We start from the raw sequence: 21,626 nt of genomic DNA on the forward strand, positions 1-21,626 counted from the left end.
GAACAGAAAATTCCCTTTATCAGATTGAAAAGTCACAAGCTAACAGGACTAGTTTGGGTCTCAGGTCCCACCACTTGAGGCCTCGTCACCACTTGTGATTTAATGTAAGGGATTAATAGTGCAGTCCATGTTTTATGTGGTTCCTTATGCAATCCAGAGCTGTGGCTGATAGCCGGGCATTTTGGGTGGGGGCACGTAGCTATTAAGTAAGGCAGACCTTTTTTTTAAAATCAAATTTCCATCCGTCAACCAGCCCAGTCTCATTGGCATACACTATTTGCCCATTCGATAGGTAGGATGCTGGCTCTAAAATCTCCAGTAGTAATATATTGGTGCAAGGACTATCCTCAGTTTATTTTGAACACTTCAAATCATTTGCCAAAATCTGCAATCTATCAGGCCTAGATGGAGTGTTATGTATGGGAGTATTTGCTTTACATTAAAGTGCAGTGAGACAGAAGTGATGTGTCTAAACAGCCATGTTTCTGCTCCCCCCAAGAAAAAGGATTCAAGCTCTTCCATATAGCTTTGGAAAGAACGCGTTAACTCAGTGAAAGTGAGATCATGCTTCCTACAGCTTTGCTTAATTTTATGAGGTACAGACATGCAGTTGCTGATGCAAGGATTCACTATATCAGGAAATAGATCGTTCCAAAGAGATTTATGCAAATGACATAAAATTCCTGTGAAAGAGATGGTCTATTGTTTAGCACAGCCACATACAACAATGTTCTGTATTACGTCTCACAACAGCAGATTCCAATACGTTGACCTTGTACTTAAGACTAACCTCACCAAGGCAGAGTGCAATTTTTTTCCTCTCATTTTCCAAGTTGCAAGGCTGAGGGACCTTGGCATTACTCACTGATCCGAGTGACAAGGCATCAGGGAATATCTTTGGAGGAGCATGGAACTTGTCACCTTCCTTCAGAGCAAAGGAGGATTTCTCTCTGCATTGCAGTTGCTCGGGTTCCCAGAAAGGCCTGCGACCTTGTGAGCGACGATTGTGGATACTTTCTCGCATTGGGCAAGGTTCCAAGGCTTCCAGCACTGGCTCCTCTTGGTCAGTGAAAGGGCCTTCTCCTCTCCAAAGTTTGGACTCTGCCTGAAGCTGTATTTGGAACATAAGAGGGCCATTGTCAAAGATGAGTAATCAGCTGATGTTGTAACTGTGCAGGGGTTGCAAGGGCAACATTACGTTTTAGCTTTTTCTACAAAGGAAGTTACATTTATATAGTTTCTTCACATCCCTTTAAGAATACCCCAAAGCACTTTCTAACTAGTATGGTACTTCTCAAATAGAGTCATGGTTGTAATTTTGGAACCACATTGTATATGGTGGGTTTCCATATACAGCAAAGTGACAATTACCAAATAATTGTCAACCTTTTGGTAATGTTATTTGTCACAACAACATGGATAACCTACTCCTTTGTCTGAAACAGTGGCATTAGATCTTGTATTGTTTGAGAAAACAACTGACATAATATCCCATCTGTAAAATGGCCATTCGCATTTCCACATGGAAAACAGCCCTATCATCAGGCCAGCACCTTTTTCTGCACTTGTGATTTAACTGAGTACTTTCTTCTGTACTTGCGATTGAGTACAAAATTAAAATTGCCCTAACAAGCCCACAGTCAATTTGAATTTGGCTCAGGTTTGGAGAATAATCAATTTTCACACTCAAGCAATGAACGCAAATAATACTGAGAAAATACTATTGCTTGCAAATTCTTCTCAGGCTTTCAGGCACATACAGGTATTGATTATAACTGATTTTTTTCCCCAAAAATACTTTATTCAGGAATATTACAAAATAAAGTTATCTACATGGAAAAAAAATTCATTAAATCTGAATCCTTATACAATAAATTATGCATTGGCTGTCTGTTCCTATTCAAATTAAAGATGTTTACAATAAACCATTCATCGACTCTCAAACTTCAGGCAAGGATTAAAGAGCTATTTACAAAAAAAATTATTAACAATAAACATCCAGGCATTGACTCTCATTCCTTTACCAAAGTTCCTTCTCAGTCTATACATTTCCAGCCACTCCTGGGGCACCATGCTGACTCATTTATCCACACTGCTGATGAGGGGTATTCTCCTCCCCATCCGGCCCCTCCCACTCCCACGGGTGAAGAACCTTAAACTGTGGTCCTTCGTCAACGGGTCTTCGCACCCAGCCTGAGTGCATCCCTCAGCACGTATTCCTGCAGGCGGGAATGTGCCAGCCGGCAGCACTCAGCCACAGACAACTCCGTGTGCTGGCAGACCATCAAGTTTCGTGCTGATCAAAGAGCGCCCTTCACCGAGTTGATGATCCGCCAGCAGCATCTGATCCCGGGAACAGCCCATAAATCAGGAAGTCCTCAGTTACGCAGCTGCTGGGCATGAATCTTGACACCATCCCTTCCATCCTCCTCCACACCTTTTTCGCGAACCCACAGTGTGCAAAGAGGTGAGTCAGTGACTCCGCCTCATTGCAGTCCTCCCATGGACTGAGGGGTGTGGAAGCGATGTTCCGGGTGTACAGGAGGGATCGGACTGGGAGGGCCCCTCTTACCGCCAGCCAGGTGAGGTCTTGGTGCCTGTTTGTGAGCTCTGGCAATGAGCAGTCTGCTTAGGGAACTACCCCACTGAGTCCATCACGTCCTTCTCCTGCAGTGCCTGCAGGACGTTATGTGCCGACCACTGTCCAATAGCCTTGTGGTCAAAGGCGTTGACATGGAAGAACTTTTCTACAAAGGACAGGTATGGCGGCAATGACCAGCTGACTGGGGCGTTGTGCGGGAGTGGGGCCAGACCCATCCTTCATAGCCAGGGCGACAGGTAGAACCTGGGTACATAGTGATACTTTGTGCCCATGTATCTGGGATCCACACACAAAGCTGGCCATCAGGGTGAGGGCAACATTGGGGACGTTCTTGCTCTCATTATCCAGGGACTTGTGCATGACGGCCTGTCTGACTCGCTCCATCCTCGATCCCCAGACGAATCTGAAGATGGCTCTGGTGATTTCCAAGCTGCAGGAGCGGGGAATGGGCCACACCTGCGCCAAGTACAACAGACCTGAGAGCACCTCACACCTGATGACCAGATTCTTGCCCGTTATCGAAAGGGAGCGCCCTCCCCACAGCCCCAGTTTCTGTTTCACCTTGGCAGTCCACTCCCACCAGTTCTTCCTGCATGCCTCGGTCCCTCCGAACTAGATCCCCAAAACCTTCATGTGGTCGGGCCTGATGGTGAAGGGCACAATGGATCGTTCGGGTCAGTTGCTGAAGAGCATAGCTTCGCTCTTCGTGCGGTTGACCCTGGCGCTCGACGCCAGCTCAAACTGTTTGCAGATATACTTAAGTCTGTGAACCGACCTCGGATCAAAGCAGAAGAAGGTGATGTCGTCCATGTACAGGGAGGTTTTAACTTGGGTCCCTCCACTGCCTGGCAGCGTCACCCCTCTTATGCCCCCATCCCACCTGATGGCTTCAGCAAAGGGCTCAATGCAGCACACGAACAAGACAGGGGAGAGAGGGCAGCCCTGCCTGACTCCAGACCTGAGGGGGAAGCTGTCTGTTTCCCATCCGTTGACCTGGACTGCACTACAGATGTCTGTGTAGAGCAGTTTGGTCCAATTCCGGATTTCCTCCCCAAATCCCATTTTGGAGAGTACATCCACCATGTACATGTGTGATATCCTGTGGAAGGCTTTCTCCTCGTCCAAGCTGACTAGGCAGGCGTCCACCCCCCTGTCCTGCACGTAGGCAATGGTGTCCCTCAGCAGCGCGAGGCTGTCCAAGATCTTCCTGCCTAGTATAGCACAGGTTTGGTCCGGGTGGATCATCTGCTCTAGAGCAGACCTGACCCTGTTGGCGACAGCCTTGGACAGGATCTTATAGTCCACATTCAGGAGAGAGATGGGCCTCCAATTCCTAATGTCCTCCTTTTCCCCCTTTTGCTTGTAGATGAGGGTGATGATGCCCTTCCTCATAGACTCTGACATGCTGCCCGCCAGAAGCATAGCGTTGTATACTCCCAGCAGGTCGGGGCCCATCCGGTTCCACAGAGTCGAATACAACTCGACCGGTAAGCCATTGCTCCCGGGAGTCTTACTCGACCCAAAGGAACGGACGGAGCATATCAGCTCATCCAGGATCAGTAGCTGATCCAGACTCTCCCGCTTGCCATCGTCTAGGACCTGCGTGATAGACGACAGGAAGTTGCCGGAGGCTGTGGAGTCTGTGGCCTTTTCTCCGTACAGACTGGCATAGAAGGACCTGCAGATCCTCAGTATGTCTGTCTGCGAGGACACAACTGAGCCGTCCTCTTCCTTAAGGTTGTGGATCACAGAGCTCTCCCTGTGCACCTTTTGGAAGAAGCGTGAGCATGTCTCATCCTGCTCCACGGTTTGGACCCTTGATTGGAAGATGATCTTGGAGGATTTGGCAGTGAAGTGCTGGGCTTGCCTGCCCTTCATCTCCCATAATTCCTCCCTGACATCCACCCCCTTCGACTGTAGAAGGAGAAGTTGCTGCAATGTTGTCTGGAGTTTTCGCAGTTCCCTCTGCCCCTGCCTTGCTTTCTGGATACCCTTGCGAATGAAGAACCTCCTGATGTTCTCCTTGGTGGCTTCCCACCAGTGAACCAGGGAATCAACGAAGGCTTTCAAGGTTCCCCAACCTGTGTACTCCTTCTCTAGTTCCTCAATGTTCTCTGGGGTCAGCAGCTTAACGTTCAGCTTCCACGTCCCTTTACCTGCCTTCCACATCCCCCTGCCTGCCTTTTGGTCCTCCGGTAAGGTATTGATTATAACTGATGTTTTGGTGACAAACTCAGCCATCTTCATCAGGGATAATGCCCAGGCTAGTCTAGTCCAGTGATATTTATACCCCCATAGTAAGTCCCACCTGATTGGTTAGTCCTCATCCAACAGGTTTCCATTTTCCCACCTTGTTTACAATCGAATTCCAGTTCTTAATTACAGCGAGAACTTTGTCGTCGTTAAAATTCTTTCCGTCTAGTTTTATTTCAATGGCTTCCTTTACCAGGTGGTCCCAAAAGCCATTAGTGCAGCACAGCAGTTTTGTGCCGTCAAAGTCAATCCCATGGCCATTGCAAATGCAATGTTCTGCTATTGCCAGTTTCTCTGGGTAACCTCAGTGGATATACCTCCTGTGCTCCTCGACGTGGGTTTCCACCATGTGTCCTGTCTGGCCGACGTGTTGCTCCGCATTCGCAGGGAAGCCCACCATGCTCGCCAATGGAGCTCCCCCCTCCTCCAACTATGAGGAATCCGAAAAGCAAATGCTTTCTTTCTATATGGTTATTGCTTTAGCTTCTGTCCTACCTCATGTTGTTATTCAAGTTGATTTATTTCTGCACTACTTTGTTCTATGACTTTCACCTAATTACAGAGCTCACCAACATGCAACTGTGTTTTAAATGACTGGCTCTGTTTCTGGTCCTTTCTCCTCCCTTTGGGATATCTGTGCCCTCAAACTTCTGTATGTAGTCATTTCACCACTGATGGCATGACTTCAGCTGTCAACGTCACAAACGTTAGAATTCTCCCCCAATGTCTTATGGATTACCTTCACCTCTTTCCTAAAATTTAGCTTAAAAAGAGCTAAAAATTTAGTGACAGAGTTCTGACCAGTGGCCAGTCTAGACATTGGAGGTTTTGAGAGGAGGGGGGGGGACTTCAATCAGATCCACTGCCCGAGCACAAAAGGCAGCAGCGGGTCACTACAGCGAGAAAGAGCTTTGACCAGCGACAAACCAGTGACAAACCAGCGAACAATCAGTGCTTGCGAAGAGCAAGTTAAAGAAAGGCAGAGGCAAGTACAGTGGTCATTGTCTGAGTGGACAGAGTCAGAATGGTGATCTTGAGCCTTTAGCTCTTTGAGACTTCAACGAAGACAGGCATCCATCAGAAAAAGGAAAAGGAAAGTAAAGCTCTAGGTTAAGCATTTTCCCCTTCCTTTCTATACATCAGCTCAGGTAGGACAGTGGAGATAGTCAGGCAGGATAGTAAAATGCTCCTCATGTGGGATGTGGGAAGGCAGGGAGACCTCAAGTGTCTCTGACGGCTACAACTTTGAGAAGGGCATCTAACTGCAGCCTCTAACAATCCGTGTTAATGAGATGGAACTGGATGAACTTCAAATCATTTGGGAGGCCGAAAGGGTGATAGTTAGGACATTTTGAGAGGTAGTTACACCCAAGGTGCAGGACATGGGAGACTGGGCGACAGTCAGGAAGGGGATAGGGGTTAAGAAGCCAGGGCAGAGTACCCCTGTGGCTATGCCCCACAACAACAGGTATATCACTTTGGATATGAGAAGATAGAACATAGAAATCTACAGCACATTACAGGCCCTTTGGCCCACAATGTTGTGCTGACCATGTAATCTATTCTAGAGACTGCCAAGAATTTTCCTAGCGCACAGCCGTCTATTTTTCTAAGCTCCACATACCTTTATAAGAGGCTTTTAAAAGACTCTATTGTATCTGCTTCTACCACCGCCACCGGCAATGCATTCCACGCACTCACCACTCTCTATGTGGAAAAACTTAACCCTGACATCCCTCTGTACCTACTTCCAAGCGCCTTAAAACTATGTTGCCTCTTGTTAGCCACTTCAGCCTGGGAAAAGGCCTCTGGCTATCCACACGATCAATGTCCCTCATCATCTTCTACACATCTATCCGGTCACCTCTCATCCTCCATCACGCCAAGGAGAAAAGGCCAAGTACACTCAACCTATTCTCATAAGGTATGCCTCCAATCCAGGCAACATCCTTGTAAATCTCCTCTGGACTCTCTCTATAGTATCTACATCCTTCCTGTAGTGAGGTGACCAGAACTGAACGCAGTATTACGAGTGGGGTCTGACCAAGGTCTTGTATAGCTGTAACATTACCACACGGCGCTTGAACTCAATCCCACGGCTGATGAATGCCAACACACCATACGCCTTCTAACAACACTGTCAACCTGTGCAGCAGCTTTGAGTGTCCTATAGACACAGACCCCAAGATCTCAGATCATCTGTACTGCCAAGACATTATACTCTGTCTTCAAATTGAACCTACCAAATTGAACCACTTCACATTTGTCTGGGTTGAAGTCAATCTGCCACTTCTCAGTTCAGTTCTGCATCCTATCAATGTCTCACTGTAACCTCTGACAACCCTCCATACTACCCAGAACACCCCCAACCTTTCTGTCATCAGCTTGTCAGGGGGGATGATCTAACAGAGGAAAGTCACAGTGGTCGGGTCTCTGGCACTGAATCTGCCTCTGTGACTGAGAAGGGAAGGGGGAGAAAAGGCATGCTGTGGTGAATAGTGGATTCGTTACTTAGGGGAATGGACAGGAGAATCTGTGGGCGAGAGCATGATTCCCGCAGGGTACGTTGTCGACCAGGTGCCAGGGTCCGGGATATTTTGGATCAAGTCCTCAGCATTCTTAAGTGGGAGGCTGAATAGCCAGAAGTCGTGGTTCATGTAGGCACCAATAACATGGGTAGGTTGAATGATGGGGTTCTGCATAGGGAGTTCAGGGAGTTGGGTGCTAAGTTAAAGGGTAAGATCTCCAGGGCTGTGATCCCAGGATTGCTGCCCATGCCACGTGCAAGTGAGGCCAGAACTAGGAAGATTATATAGTTCAACACATAGCTAAGGAGTTGGTGTAGGAGGGAAGGCATAAGATTTTTGGATCATTGGGAAGGTGGGACCTGAACAGAAGGGATGGTTTGCACCTGAACTGAAGGGGAACTAATATCCTAGCAGGAAGATTTGTTAATGCTGCATGGTGGGGTTTAAACTAAAGTTGCTGGGGAATGGGAACCAGAGTGATAGAAGTTAGTGGAGAGGTTGTAGAGCCAGATGTTGGTAAGACCTCAGACAAAGCCAGGAATCAAAAGGTTGAGTATGGTGTAATTAGTGTTCTGAGCTGCCTATATTTCAATGCAAGAAATATCGTAGGGAAGGCAGATAATTGTGCTGAAAATGGGGCAGCTGGATTACAAACAGAAGCAATGTGTAGTGAGGAGAGGCTGTTGATGTGACAAAATTGCAGTCACCAGGTGAATACAGGACTTAAGGTGTTACATTTGAATGCTTGCAGTATACAGAATAAGTTAGATGAACTTGCAGCACAGCTGCAGATTGGCAGGTATGATGTTGTAAGCTTCACTGAATGATGGCTGAAAGAAGATTGTTTTTTTAGAATTGCTCATGGTTGAAATCATGAGGGGATCAGCAATTCTGGATTGGGTGTTGTGCACTGAATGAGAATTGATTAGAGAGCTAAAGGTAAAAGAGCCATTAGGGGAAAGTGATCATAAAATGATGAATTTACCCTAAAATTTGAGAAGCAGAAGTTAATATCAGATGTATCAGTATTACAGTGGAGTAAAAGGAACTACAGATGCATGAGAAAGGAGTTGGCCAGAATTGATTGGAAAAGAACACTGGCAGGGATGATGGCAAAACAGCAATGGCTGGCATTTCTGGAAATAAATTGGAAGAAGTATTCTAAAGGAAAGATCACAAAACCGTGGCTAACAAGAGTAATTATAGCCAACACAAAAGCCAAAGAGAGGACATATAATACAGCAAAATTTAGTGGGAAGTAAAAGGATTGGGAAGCTTTTAAAAACCAACAGAAGGCAACTTAAAAAGTCAATAAGAAGGTAAGATGGAATACGAAAGTAAACCAGCCAATAGTATTAAAGAGGATATCAAAAATTTCTTCAGATACTTAAAGTGTAAAAGAGAGGTGAGAGTCATTATCAGATTGCAGGAAAATGATGCTGGAGAGGTAGTAACGGGGGACAATGAAATGATGGATGAACCGATTAAGTATTTTGCATCAGTCTTCACTGTGGAAGACTCTTGCAGAATGGTAGAAGTTCCAGATGTCAGGGGTCATGAAGTGTGTGAAGTTACCATAACTAGAGAGAACCTTCTTGGGAAACTGAAAGTTCTGAAGATAAGTCACCTGGATCAGATGGTGTACACAACAGGGTTCTGAAAGAGATGGCTGAAAAGATTGCGGAGGCATTAGTAATGATCTTTCAAGGATCACTAGATTCTGGAATGGTTCCGGAAGGATGGAAAATTGCAAATGTCAAGAAGGGAGAGAGGCAGAAGAAACACCATGAGTGGGAAGATGTTGGAGTAGCTTATTAAGGATGAGATCTCAGGGTACCTGGAGGCAGGTGATAAAATAGGCTGTTGTCAGCATGGTTTCCTCAAGGGAAAATCTTGAGTGACAACCTGTTGGAATTCATTGAAGAAATAACAAACAGAATAATTGGTTGCTGTTGCATACTTGGATTTTCAGAAGGCCTTTGACAAGGTGCCACATATGAGGCTGCTTAGCAAGTTTCAAGCCCATGGTATTACAGAAAAGATTCTAGCATGGATAAAGCATTGGCTGATTGGCAGGAAGAAAAGAGTGGGAATAAAGGGAGTCTTTTCCAGTTGGCTGCTGGTGACAAGTGGTGTTCCACAGGGGTCTGTGTTGGGACTGATTCTTTTAACATTATATGTCAATGATTTGGATGATGGAATTGATGGCTTTGTTGCAAAGTTTGCAGACAATATGAAGATAGCTGGAGGTGCAGGTAGTTTTGAGGAAGTAGAGAGGCTACAGAAGGACTTAGACAGAACAGGAGAACGGGCAAAGAATTGACTGTTGTGAAGTGTAGGGTCACGCATTTCGGAAAGAAATAAAAAGTTTGACTATTTTGTAAGTTGAGAGAAAATACGAAAAACTGAAGTGCAAAGGGACTTGGGAATCCTTGTGCAGTATTCCCAAAAGATTAATTTGCAGGCTGAGTCTGTGGTACTACATCCTTTCTCCACACCTTTTTAACATCTACACTGAGATGATCATGAGACTGGCAATTTCAGACAATACTGGCATTAAAATAGGAGGAAGAACTATCAGTAACTACAGATACACAGATGACACAGTCCTGCTAGCCACAACAAAAGAAGATTTACAAGCACTACTCAATAATGTTGTAAAAGTCTCTGCTGAATTTGGATTGCTGATAAATGGCAAAAAGACCAAAGTTATGGTGATAAGCAAAACTGCAATTCAAGGTGACATCTACATCAGAAACGGCAAGATCGAACAAGTGTCCTCCTTTATATACTTTGGTGTAGAACTAAATGACACAAATGAATGCAGCAAAGAAATTAGTTGAAGGCTAGCAATGGCACACACAAGCACTACCAAACTCTGGAACATCTGGAAAGATAGATCTGTGAGCAATGACACCAAGATACGCCTCCTCAAGAATCTGGTCTGGCCAGTAGCCCTTTATGGCTGTGAAATATGGACCCTAAAAGCAGCTGATGAAAAGAAGTTGACAGCATTTGAGATGTGGACATACAGACGGATCCTCAGGGTATTATACATTGAAAGGAGATTCAACAATTTCATCCTAGAAAAGATTGGCACGAAACCAATAGCCCTGGAAACCGTTATCCAAAGGAAACTTCGCTATTTTGGACACATCTCAAGAACTGATGACACACTGGAATGCACTGTGCTTGAAGGCAGAGTAGAAGGAAGCCGCCCCCAAGGCAGACAGAGGACAACCTGTATTGACAACATCAAGAAGTGGACCAGCCTCACTGCCAGAGATGCAAGAGGTTTGACTGCCGACAGATCGCAGTGGAAGAAGGTGGCTGCTGAGGCTCTGGCAGAGTATGGCACATGATGATGAGTCTGTGGTGAGGAAGGTTTTTATATTCAAGGATGTAATGCTGAGACTTTATAAAGCACTAGTGAGGCCTCACTTGGAGTAGTGTGGGCAGGTTTGGGCCCCTTAGAAAGGACATGCTGAATCTGGAAAGGTTACAAAGGAGGTTCTCTAAAATTATTCTAGGATTGAGTGGCTTGTCATATCGAATGGTGAAAGGTCTTGATAGAGTGGATGTGGAGAGGGTGTTTCCTATGGTGGGAGAGAGTAAGACCAGAGGACACAACCTCAGAATAGAGGGGTGTCCTTTTAGAACCGAGATGAAGAGGAATTTCTTGAGCCAGAGAGTCATGAGTCTGTGGAATTCTTTGCCACAAGCAGCTGTGGAGGCCAAGTCTTTACGTTTATTTAAGGCAGAGGTTGATAGGTTCTTGATTAGTCAGGGCATGAAGGGTTAAGGGGAGAAGGCAAGAGATTGGGGTTGAGAGGAAAACTGGATCAGTCATGATGAAATGGCGGAGCAGACTCAATAGACCAAATGGCCCCAAAGTAGCACCACTGGAGACCAAGACTTCCGTCATCAATTCTCCATAGAACCTGGCATTTTCTGAGCCAAAGGCAAGATTGTTACAAACAGTTGTTGCTCGTATGCAATGTGTGAAGCACTAGGCAGTAAGCATTTCATACCAGTTGCAGCCTCCCCACCTTTCCTCCCACTTTATCCCATTTCTTCACTAATTTTACACCAGTCACGTATTTAAACTGAGCAGCTTGCAAGAGAGCTCTACTTTCACTTCTGGAAACTGCAACAGAGTATGTTACATATTTTATCAGTATTGTTGATGGGATGTGCAAGCACTGTTTTAGACTAGCTTTAGACTAGTCGAAGCAAGTGTCCAAATGAGAGGCATGGAACCAATTTAAAGGGTAAAAGGAAACCTTTATTTTAAATCAAGCCTTATCTTTCTTGTCGAAAAGTACATTAGGGAATTGTTCCTATTCTCTGTACCTAAACAGGGAGCTTATATCTCAATTACAGTGTGCCCCTAAACAAAAAGGGATTGCCAAGAGTTTGCATATAGAAAGATCAGCGGTATTAGACGAAGCCCACCTTTCATTGCTCAGACATATGCTTATTTATGCTTTTGTCTTCTGTAAAAGACCAAAATTCTGGAGGGAATGGCTGAGAAGAATGGAGCAATTCCGCCCACATTGTTGCTGCTTTGTGATGGCTCAACTTGGCAGAAAGCAATGTACTAACAGTACCACGTAAAACATCAAGACTGCAAGCAGAAACCTCTTGACAGAAATATAGCAGTTACGTGAATTAATTTAATGAAGTATTTAAATGAGCTTCTCATTATAGATCAAGAGGCAGATGATGGGATTAGCTCTTTTATAGCTGGCTTGAGTCAACTGGCCTCTTTATGTGCCATCAGTATCAATGACTCAATAATAATCTTTTTCAGTAGCATTAATTAGTTTCATACACAGCAAGCATGGACTTCAAGCAGCAGATGCAAGGCTAACCACGTCCAACTCCTGCCCAACTCTTAACATGTGAACTGAAGCAAACAACAAACAGTAGAGAAAACTGACAAGAGTTTCAACCCTCAGTGGACCGGCTACACCATTACACTGCTCTGAACAACTCCCAGCTGTTCAGAGGATGGGTTGTAACACAGTTAAACATGGCAAACATCAATTGACAACCAACTCTGAAAAGCATCCCACGAGACTGCCTTGTGGCACAGGGTTCTGGCACAACACAATAACAGACTGCAATATGCTAGGGTTAAGGAGCTTCATAAATTGCTGATTGTTTCATGAAGGAAGATCACTTTGTACTTTGTTTTTCATCTATTGTTCAGTTATCCTTGGAAATAATCCCTTCCCCCAACTACATAAGTATAATCCCCTTTAGTAAAAATAATTGGCTTTCCTCAGTCTCCCAGCTGTCAGTAGCTCCGGATGGTAAGAAGAGGAGCCAGTCAAAATATATTATAACTGTTTATTGAAAAGAGATTTGCAAAGTACTGATGCACAGGAGATATTATTTCCTCCTCAAAGACTAATAAAACAGGAAGTTGACTGTGGAGTGACTGTACAACATTGTTCCATTTCTAGACAATGCAAAACCGATACTGGAAGCCAGAAAACTTCATTGTATTATTCATCAATAGCTCTTTAAAAAAATCTTTAAAGGAAGGGCATTGTGCTTCTAGAGGTTTTTATAATACTTTCACAAATGTGAGAACAGGCATTCACAGATGTTTCCAGGCACATTCTAAAGCAATGCTGAGTCTCTGAAAACCAAGATTTTTCACATTCCTAGCTGACAATTGAACCTGCCTCTGCATCTTCATATTTCTACCCCCAGCACAAATTCATTGCTTAATATGCCCAAAATTACCAATTTTCAGAAATCTATTAGCTCCAAAGATTTACTCTCTAAAGATCTTAAGATGAGTCAAATTTCAAAGTAAAAATGTAAACGCAGAATTATTGGAGACAATCTCCTGGTTAGTCAGTAACTGACAAGGGAAATGCTTGATTAACATTTCAGTGACCTTCATCATCTGCAGAGTTTCAGAATTCCTGCCCTTATTGGAGATGAATCATCCATTCTTAACCTACATGTTGCAATTTGAGCAAAATACTGTCCATAAATTAAAGACCAAAGATTCTGTGGTTTTATATTAGTTTTACACAGTTTGTGCTTCCATATTAGCTTTAAAAATGATAAGCCCAGCCTTGATATGAATGCACTTTATATTGGTGTGTGTGTGCGCGTGAGTGCACCATGTTTATGGGGAGACGGATGCTGGGGTGTTGGATGTTACTTTAGATCTGTTTTGTGACCTCCATGTGATGAGTTACATTTGCAAATCCAACAGGTATGAGCCAAATGTTAGACACATGCTCCCACAGCATATGGTGCTCTGGAAATCATCTGGTTTCTTGTTAACTTCTATCTCCAGTTTATTTTTGCTGCTTTCATCTACATATTGTTTCTCTGTCTTTGTTTACAGCCACTTCTAATTTATAACCATATCGGCCCTTCCAGTCCGTGCCAAACGCTTACTCTCACCTAGTCCCACTGACCTGCACTCAGCCCATAACCCTCCATTCCTTTCCTGTCCATATACCTATTCAATTTTACTTTAAATGACAATATTTACTGGCCAGGAATGTACTCAAGACAATTTGAATATGAATTTCCCCCACTCCTCTACACGTCGCTGCTATGCTAGACTTTTATAAGAAGAAATTTGAAAACTACAGAATGAGGGCAGGAGATGACGCCAGTTGATTGTTCTAACATGGAGCTCGTATGAACTGAAAAGGCAGATTAATTGCCTTCCGTGCTGCAACCATTCTGTAATTCCATGATATATGCTATTGCCCTCCATTCTCCATGCAAAAAGACATGCACTAATCCACCTTGAACCGCCCCAATGAACATGCCAGTCTTCGGGAGCCAATGCAGTCTCCTTCAGTGTAACATTAATATTCTTCAGCTATGGGTCCATGCATCTGTACAGCATGATTTCCGCTTCTCCTCCCTGCCTCTCCACATGCCACTTGACATTACCTACCTGTTTCAGCTTGCTCTGTAGTTCCTTAGTCTGTCTTTTCCACTCTCGCTCCTCTCGGTCAAACTTCTCCAGCAGCTCTTCTTTCTCTCGCTTCCACTTCTTCTCAGACTGCTGCAGCTGCCAGTGCAGATCCATGACCTGACTGTGACTGTCCGCCAGCAGCTTCCGGTGCTCCTCTCGCTCCCGCGTGAACAGGTCTTTGGGATCACTGGAGCCCTTCTTGCTGGAAGACTGTTCCCCGATCTTGTTTTCAAACTGTTACATGAAAGTGCAGATTTCAGATTCTGCAAGTAACATTGGTAAGCACTGAAACACTTCTTCAAATCTAACAAGAAATTCAATAAAACTAATGTGCTTAGTTTTACCAGAAATTTAGAAACAAAGTAAATAGGAACAGGAGCAGTCTATTTGGCCCTTTGAAGCTGCTCCACATTTCAATATGATCATAGTTGATTGATTATCTTAATACCATGTTCTCACTCTCTCCCCATAGAATCTGATGCTTTTTGTGTCTACAAATCTATCTACTTCTTTCTTAAGTATGATGCGGCCTCCACAGCCTTCTAAAGGTAGAGAATTCTACATGTTCAGCACCCTCTGAATGAAGAAAGTTCTCTTCATTTCAGTCCTAAATATTTTACCCCATACTTTGAGTTTAATTCCCCATTCTAGTTGCCTCAGCCAATCTCTCCTCCGAATACAGCGTGACGAGTCCTGTTGGAATTTTGTACTTTTCAAAGAGATCCTTGCCATTTTTCTGCTTTAGTGAATACAGCCTAGTTTCCTCATACAACAGTCCCACCATCCCAGGAGTCAGTCTTGTGAAGCCTTTGCCTCATTCCCTCAAACTTTCTGATGTAAGATCATCAAAACTGCACATAATGTGGCCACATAAAGGCCTGGAATAATTGTATAATAAGATATTCTTCCTTTTGTCTTCAAAACCTCTTGCAATAAAGACCATTTGCCATCTTAAGTTTCATTCACCTGCAAGTTTGCTTTTAGTGGTATACAAGGTAACCCCAATACCTCATCATCTAAACAATATCAGCTTTTTGATTCCAACTTCTCCTCCCTTCCTTTACAGTTCTGAAGAAGGGTCTCAGCCCGAAATTTCAACTGTTAATTCCTCTCCATAGATGCTGCCTGATCTGCTGAGTTCCTCCAGCATTGTGTGTGTGTAGCTTTGAAATTCCAGCAACTGCAGAATCTCTTGTGGTTACAACTTCTTTGATTCTCCTTCTGAAGTAACTTCATAATCTAGTCATTCACTCATGCAATTTCTCAAAGCCTCACCTCATCATTCTCACAATTCCATCCAGATTTGTATTGTCAAATTTAGAAGAATTACATTTGATTCCCTCGTTCAAATCATTGATATATATATTGTAAATGACTGGATGCTGGCACTGATGCTTTAAGTATCTGACAAGTCGTCTGTCATTCTGAGAAAGCCCTATTGTTTCCTACACTGTTTCTTCTCCGTTAGCCAAGTTTCAATCCATGCAGGTATACATATGTACCTTGCACTCTAATCTCCTATGTGGGCCTTTATCAAAGTTATGAAAATCCAGAAACACCACACCCAATAGTACCCCTTTATCCATTTACTAGTTACATCCTTGAAAAATTTCAGTGGTTTTGTTAGATGTAACTTCCCTTTTCATAAACCCATGTTAACTTTGTCTGTTCCTCTTTATTTTTTCAAAGTTATATCCTTCATAACAATCTAGTTTTTTTTAAACCTAACAGTTGGCTCTTCCACCTTTTCCTCATCCTTCCTTTTGGAGGAAATGTTCCATAATCTATAGAATTTTGGAAAAGACAACCAATGTTTTCACTATTTCCTTGGTTCCCACTTTTAATACAGTTGGATGCAGGATGAGAATTTATCAGATTTTGGTAAAAATGTGCTGTGTGTGACTGCTGTTTCTGTGTTTTTCACCTGTTTCGTTTGGCTGTATTAATGTGTGTGGTTGAATGAGAATTAAACTTGAACTTCAATCTGACAGCAGTTCATATTCCATTAATGAAACAATCCCAACAACTAAATAAATCTGCTGCTGTCAGAAAAGATAAGTTTCTATTGTAGATAGATAGATAGATACTTTATTCATCCCCATGGGGAAATTCAACTTTTTTCCAATGTCCCATACACTTGTTGTAGCAAAAACTAATTACATACAATACTTAACTCAGTAAAAATATGATATGCATCTAAATCACTATCTCAAAAAGCATTAATAATAGCTTTTAAAAAGTTCTTAAGTCCTGGCGGTAGAATTGTAAAGCCTAATGGCATTGGGGAGTATTGACCTCTTCATCCTGTCTGAGGAGCATTGCATTGATAGTAACCTGTCGCTGAAACTGCTTCTCTGTCTCTGGATGGTGCTATGTAGAGGATGTTCAGAGTTATCCATAATTGACCGTAGCCTACTCAGCGCCCTTCGCTCAGCTACCGATGCTAAACTCTCCAGTACTTTGCCCACGACAGAGCCTGCCTTCCTTACCAGCTTATTAAGACGTGAGGCGTCCCTCTTCTTAATGCTTCCTCCCCAACACGCCACCACAAAGAAGAGGGCGCTCTCCACAACTGACCTATAGAACATCTTCAGCATCTCACTACAGACATTGAATGACGCCAACCTTCTTAGGAAGTACAGTCGACTCTGTGCCTTCCTGCACAAGGCATCTGTGTTGGCAGTCCAGTCTAGCTACAAATTGTAGTAAACAATGATTCACCAATACTTCTTGGGGAAATAAGTCCCCTTCTCAATATGGTATGTCCTCTGAAGGTGCCTTGAAAGCTGCTCAGTTTAACGACATATAGGAAAATTAAACCATATCCATGAAGGAACGATAATTAGTGTTCAGTTTTATTCCTGGGCGAGGCTGCTGACTGGTGAATTATTCGGGGAGTGATCCTTTGAACTGCTGAACACATTTATTGACCAGGCAGAACTCACAAACTGCTGGCAACTTCCAGGTAAAAATGGCCAAGGAAGGGAGAATTCAAAGCAGGTGAGCCTGTTACTGTAGGTCCCAAGTGTGACTTACAGGAACAAGTTTGCTCTTCTGGGCTCAAATAGAATTATTAAAAATTATAGCCAAATCTCTTCCACCTTTCAAGGTGGTTAGTAGATTGGTGGGATTGAAAAATTCAGTCAGGTCCCATGTAAAACTTGCAGTTGGGTTCTGATGAGGTTTTTCCATCTGATCTACATATCTGAAGACTTGTAATGGCTATCACTTCCATTAACTTTTAAAAATTTTGGTCAACCAGATTAGAGTACTAAGTGAATAAGGAAGTAATCCATTAGGGTTACACACTGCTGAATATATAACCATACCTCTGGTGAAAGAGTTGTAATTGATTCAAAGAGAAGAATCTGGGCTGAGACTATGGTGGACGTTTAGTTTTACAACTCTACTCCTTCAAAGTCCAAAAGGCATGTTCAACAGGGATAATGAAAATGGCTCCTCTAACATTTCTCTGGAATGTAGTTTCAAAGATGTGATGGTTTTTAAAAATTTCTCAAAGCTGTAGTTCATTTTAACTATAATTTAGTATATCTTAATTTTCAGGGAATATACCATATAGCTGACTCTAAATAGCCACTCAAAGTGAAACGTAAACGAAACCAATCTTAATCAAGATTTCCCATCATAGCTGACATACTGATCAATGTGAAGATTGCTATCTACCTGGGCCAGCTGACATTTTTGCTCCGTGTATTCCATTTCCCAGGCAGCTTTTTCATTTACATACTGTTGCTGCAACTCATGGCGACGTTTCTCCTCCTCCCCAAGCTCAGCACCAAACTCTTCCAAAATAGACTTCAGAGCAATTAGGATCCTTCGGTTTTCTCTGGCCTGTGGAAGGGAGAAAGTTATATAAAAATTTTGCAGTTTTTGGCAAAATATTTATGAGTGGCGTGAGGAAAAGCTTACTTGCGCAGTGGTAGTTCTGACACAAAATGAACTACTTGAAATGTGGTGTCAATTGCAAGTTCCCAAAGAGAATGATAAATATTTGTCTGGGAGTAAACTGCATCAGATGGGGAAGAATGGATTGTTCTCTGCAGAGTAGGCAAAGCCTTGAGGGGCCAAATAGCCTATTTTTGACCTGACTGAATAATTATATCGAAGATTCAGTGCAACTTATCCAAACCAGTGTTTCTGAAATATACAAGTCCCTGCTCACTCCTCTTCAACAGATCAAAAACACCTTTAGTAGAGGAAAATGCAGCAAGACACTCATAGTAATGTTGGTAACCCAAAATTTAAAACCAAATCACACAAAGAAATTTTGGTGCAGTTGAGCAAAAGCTTAGCTTCAGAAATAGGTTTTACTGGGATTCAAAGGAGAAAACATATCTAAGGGACAGAGAAGTTCAGGGAATTCTAGAAAATGAGGGCAGGGCAGGTGTGGTTATAATGGCCAACTGTAGGGCAATTAAAATTGCCCCTGGAAGTCAAAATGGTGATAGCACAGAAATCTCTGGAAATTGCAGGACTAAAATGGGTTACAGAAAGACAAAGCAAGAATAACATATTTATCTAGACTTTAAATTGATTTCTCGGTTCTTTCCTTGGGTTTAAGAGCCGACAGGCTGCAGAGTTGGGCAAAAAAATGGCAGATGGAGTTCAATCCGGACGTGTGAGGTGATGTATTTTGGAAGGACAAACCAGAAGACTGAGTACAGGATTAATGGTCAGTTACATCCCTCAAGGTCGCTGCACAGGTTGTTAGGGTAGTTAAGAAGGCCTATGGGATGCTAGGCTTCATTAACAGGGGGATTGAGTTCAAGAGTAGAGAGGTCATGTTGCAACTCTACAAATCTCTGGTGAGACTGCACTTAGAGTATTGTGTTCAATTCTGGTCACTTCATTATAGGAAGAATGTGGAAGCTATGGAGAGAGTGCAGAGGAGATTTACCAGGATGTTGCCTGGTTTGGAGAACAAATCATATGAAGCAAGGTCAGCAGAGCTGGGACTTTTCTCTTTGGAGTGTAGAAGAATGAGAGGGGACTTGATAGAGGTCTACAAGATTATGAGAGGCATAGATAGGGTGGATAGTCAGTACCTGTTTCCCAGGGCACCAACAGCAAACACCGGAGGGCATATGTACAAAATTAAGGGAGGGAAGTTTAGGGCAGACATCAGGGGTAAGTTTTATTTACACAGAGGGTTGTGAGTGCCTGGAATGACTTGCCAGGGATGGTGGTGGAGGCTAAAACATTAGGGGTATTTAAGAGCCTCCTGGACAGGCACATGGATGAAAGAAAAATGGAGGGTTATGGGGTAGTGTGGGTTTAGTACTTTTTTTTAAGCATTATATGGGTCGGCACAACATGGAGGGCTGAAGGGCCTGTACTGTGCTGTAGTGTTCTATGGTTCTATGGTAAAGGGCGGGTTATCTGACCTCAGACACTGCTATACCCATATCTATTTTTGTTCAATCTCCGATATCCAACTGGGATCATGGCACCAGAGTCTGTTGTGGGAACTTCAAATAATTTTTTTCTCTTGAAGAGAGGATGTTAAGTCAATCCTCATTCTTACATGATGTCAAAATTGAACTGTTTCTCTTGTGCAACAGTGTAAATGATTTTTCCCCGATGTTAAAGAGGATTCTTTTGAATCTAATAACTGAATGTGATGCAAAAGCCTGAACTTAACTGCTTACCTCCTTCAATATAGTGTTTATATACGTAAATTATCAAATTTTGATATAACTTTGAAAAAATGTATTGAAGCATTGAAATGCTGTTTGATGAAGCAACTCTCAAATTTAGATGGGGTGGGCGCCAACTTTAGGGGTAACAATTTGCACATAACCAGAACCTTCCTAGCTAAGCTACTGGTCAGAGAAATGTCTTCTGATACCAGAATAATCAAATATATATAAACTACAATTCATATCAGGGTATTAAAGCTGGAGAAGGTAGACAATAGGAAAGAAGATTGCCTGGACTCCTGCACCAGGTATAGCTCATTGACTAGCAGAGGATTAATATGTGTGCACAGAACAGAGTCACATTTGGCTCTGATGTCTTCCAGATTCAAACTCGCTGACCCATTCTTGTTTATGAAGAATGATGATGAGGTAATGGAGGATTGTTCGTTTCCATAGAAACAGTAATATTCCGTATGAGTCAGGTACAAAGTGGAACATAAGAAAGAAACCTCAAAACACTCTAAGCTATAACTATGTTGATGCAAGACTCAAGAAATCTTAGCAGTGCCTCTACTTCCTCAACAGGCTAAAGAAATTTGGCATGTCTCCTTTGACCCTCACCAATTTTTAAATCAATGCATCATAGAAAGAATACTATCTGGGCTCTGCCCATGACTGCAAGAAATTGTAGAGAGTTGTGGACACAGTTCAGCACTTCACAGAAACCATCCTGCCCTACATGGACTGCCTATGCTTCTTGCTGCCTCTGTAAAGTAGCTAGCACAGCAAAGAGCCCACCCATCCCAGATATTCTCTCTTCTCCCCCCTCCTGAAAGCACGTACTGTTAGAAGACCATTGAATGCTTCCCTGAGATGATAAGATGGTCTCTTGTCCTCACAATCTACCTTTTTGTGACCTTGCACCCTGTCTACGTGCACTTCACTTTCTGTATTCTGTAAACATTTTATTCAGCATTCTGTTATTGCTTTACCTTGTACTCCCCTCAATGCATTGTGTAATGAATTGATCTATATGGACAGCGCGCAAGACAGATTTTTCACTGTACCTCAATGTGTGTGACAACACTACATCAATTGACAAGTCCATGTGGAGCATATAAATTAATTTATCAGATTTGCATAACAATGCTTTACATATCATCAATTATTGTTAAGTACAATGACCACTGTATTTGAAAATGTGAGGGAAGTTTGCAAAAGTCAATGAAGTGCGTGAACACATCTCGTTTCTGGTGTTGGTAGTTACAAGATAAATTAGTACAAGACAATAGGTAGTAAGACAGTATTTTCTTTGACTAGTTTTTAAACTTGGCAGTAAAGATTTATTTTATTTAAAAAAAACTGGCTGCAAATAATAACACTTTTCTAATTTCATGGGTCAACTTACCAATGGAAAATACTAATCATTGCAAATTATTTTTTCTTTATGTGCAGAAACACAATGAAGTCAACAAAGATGACAAGGGAGACTGCGTATGCTAGACTCTTGAATTAAAACAAAATGTTTGCTGAATTCACCAGGTTAAGCAGCATCTATGGAGGCAAAAGGTGCAAGTCGATGCAACCGATATCAGAACTCTATGACATTTGGACAGATA

At 42.9% G+C, this 21,626-nt stretch overlaps 1 protein-coding gene across 4 annotated transcripts in view; it reads right to left on the reverse strand.

Moving 5' to 3' along the window:
• The window catches only part of mtcl1 (microtubule crosslinking factor 1), a 214,643-nt gene that overhangs the window by 39,687 nt on the left and 153,330 nt on the right, over window positions 1-21,626 (reverse strand). For 3 of the 4 annotated variants that reach the window (XM_073047438.1, XM_073047429.1, XM_073047457.1), the window contains exons 10-12: window positions 18,032-18,199; window positions 14,327-14,581; window positions 791-1,111 (exon numbers count right to left, since the gene is read on the reverse strand). In XM_073047438.1, coding sequence (XP_072903539.1) covers window positions 791-1,111; window positions 14,327-14,581; window positions 18,032-18,199 — 744 coding nt within the window. The remainder of the gene's footprint in view (window positions 1-790; window positions 1,112-14,326; window positions 14,582-18,031; window positions 18,200-21,626) is intronic. The other variant, XM_073047446.1, reaches the window with a different exon arrangement.

Source organism: Hemitrygon akajei, chromosome 1 (genome assembly GCF_048418815.1).
Source record: "Hemitrygon akajei chromosome 1, sHemAka1.3, whole genome shotgun sequence".
Taxonomy (NCBI): Eukaryota; Metazoa; Chordata; class Chondrichthyes; order Myliobatiformes; family Dasyatidae; genus Hemitrygon; species Hemitrygon akajei.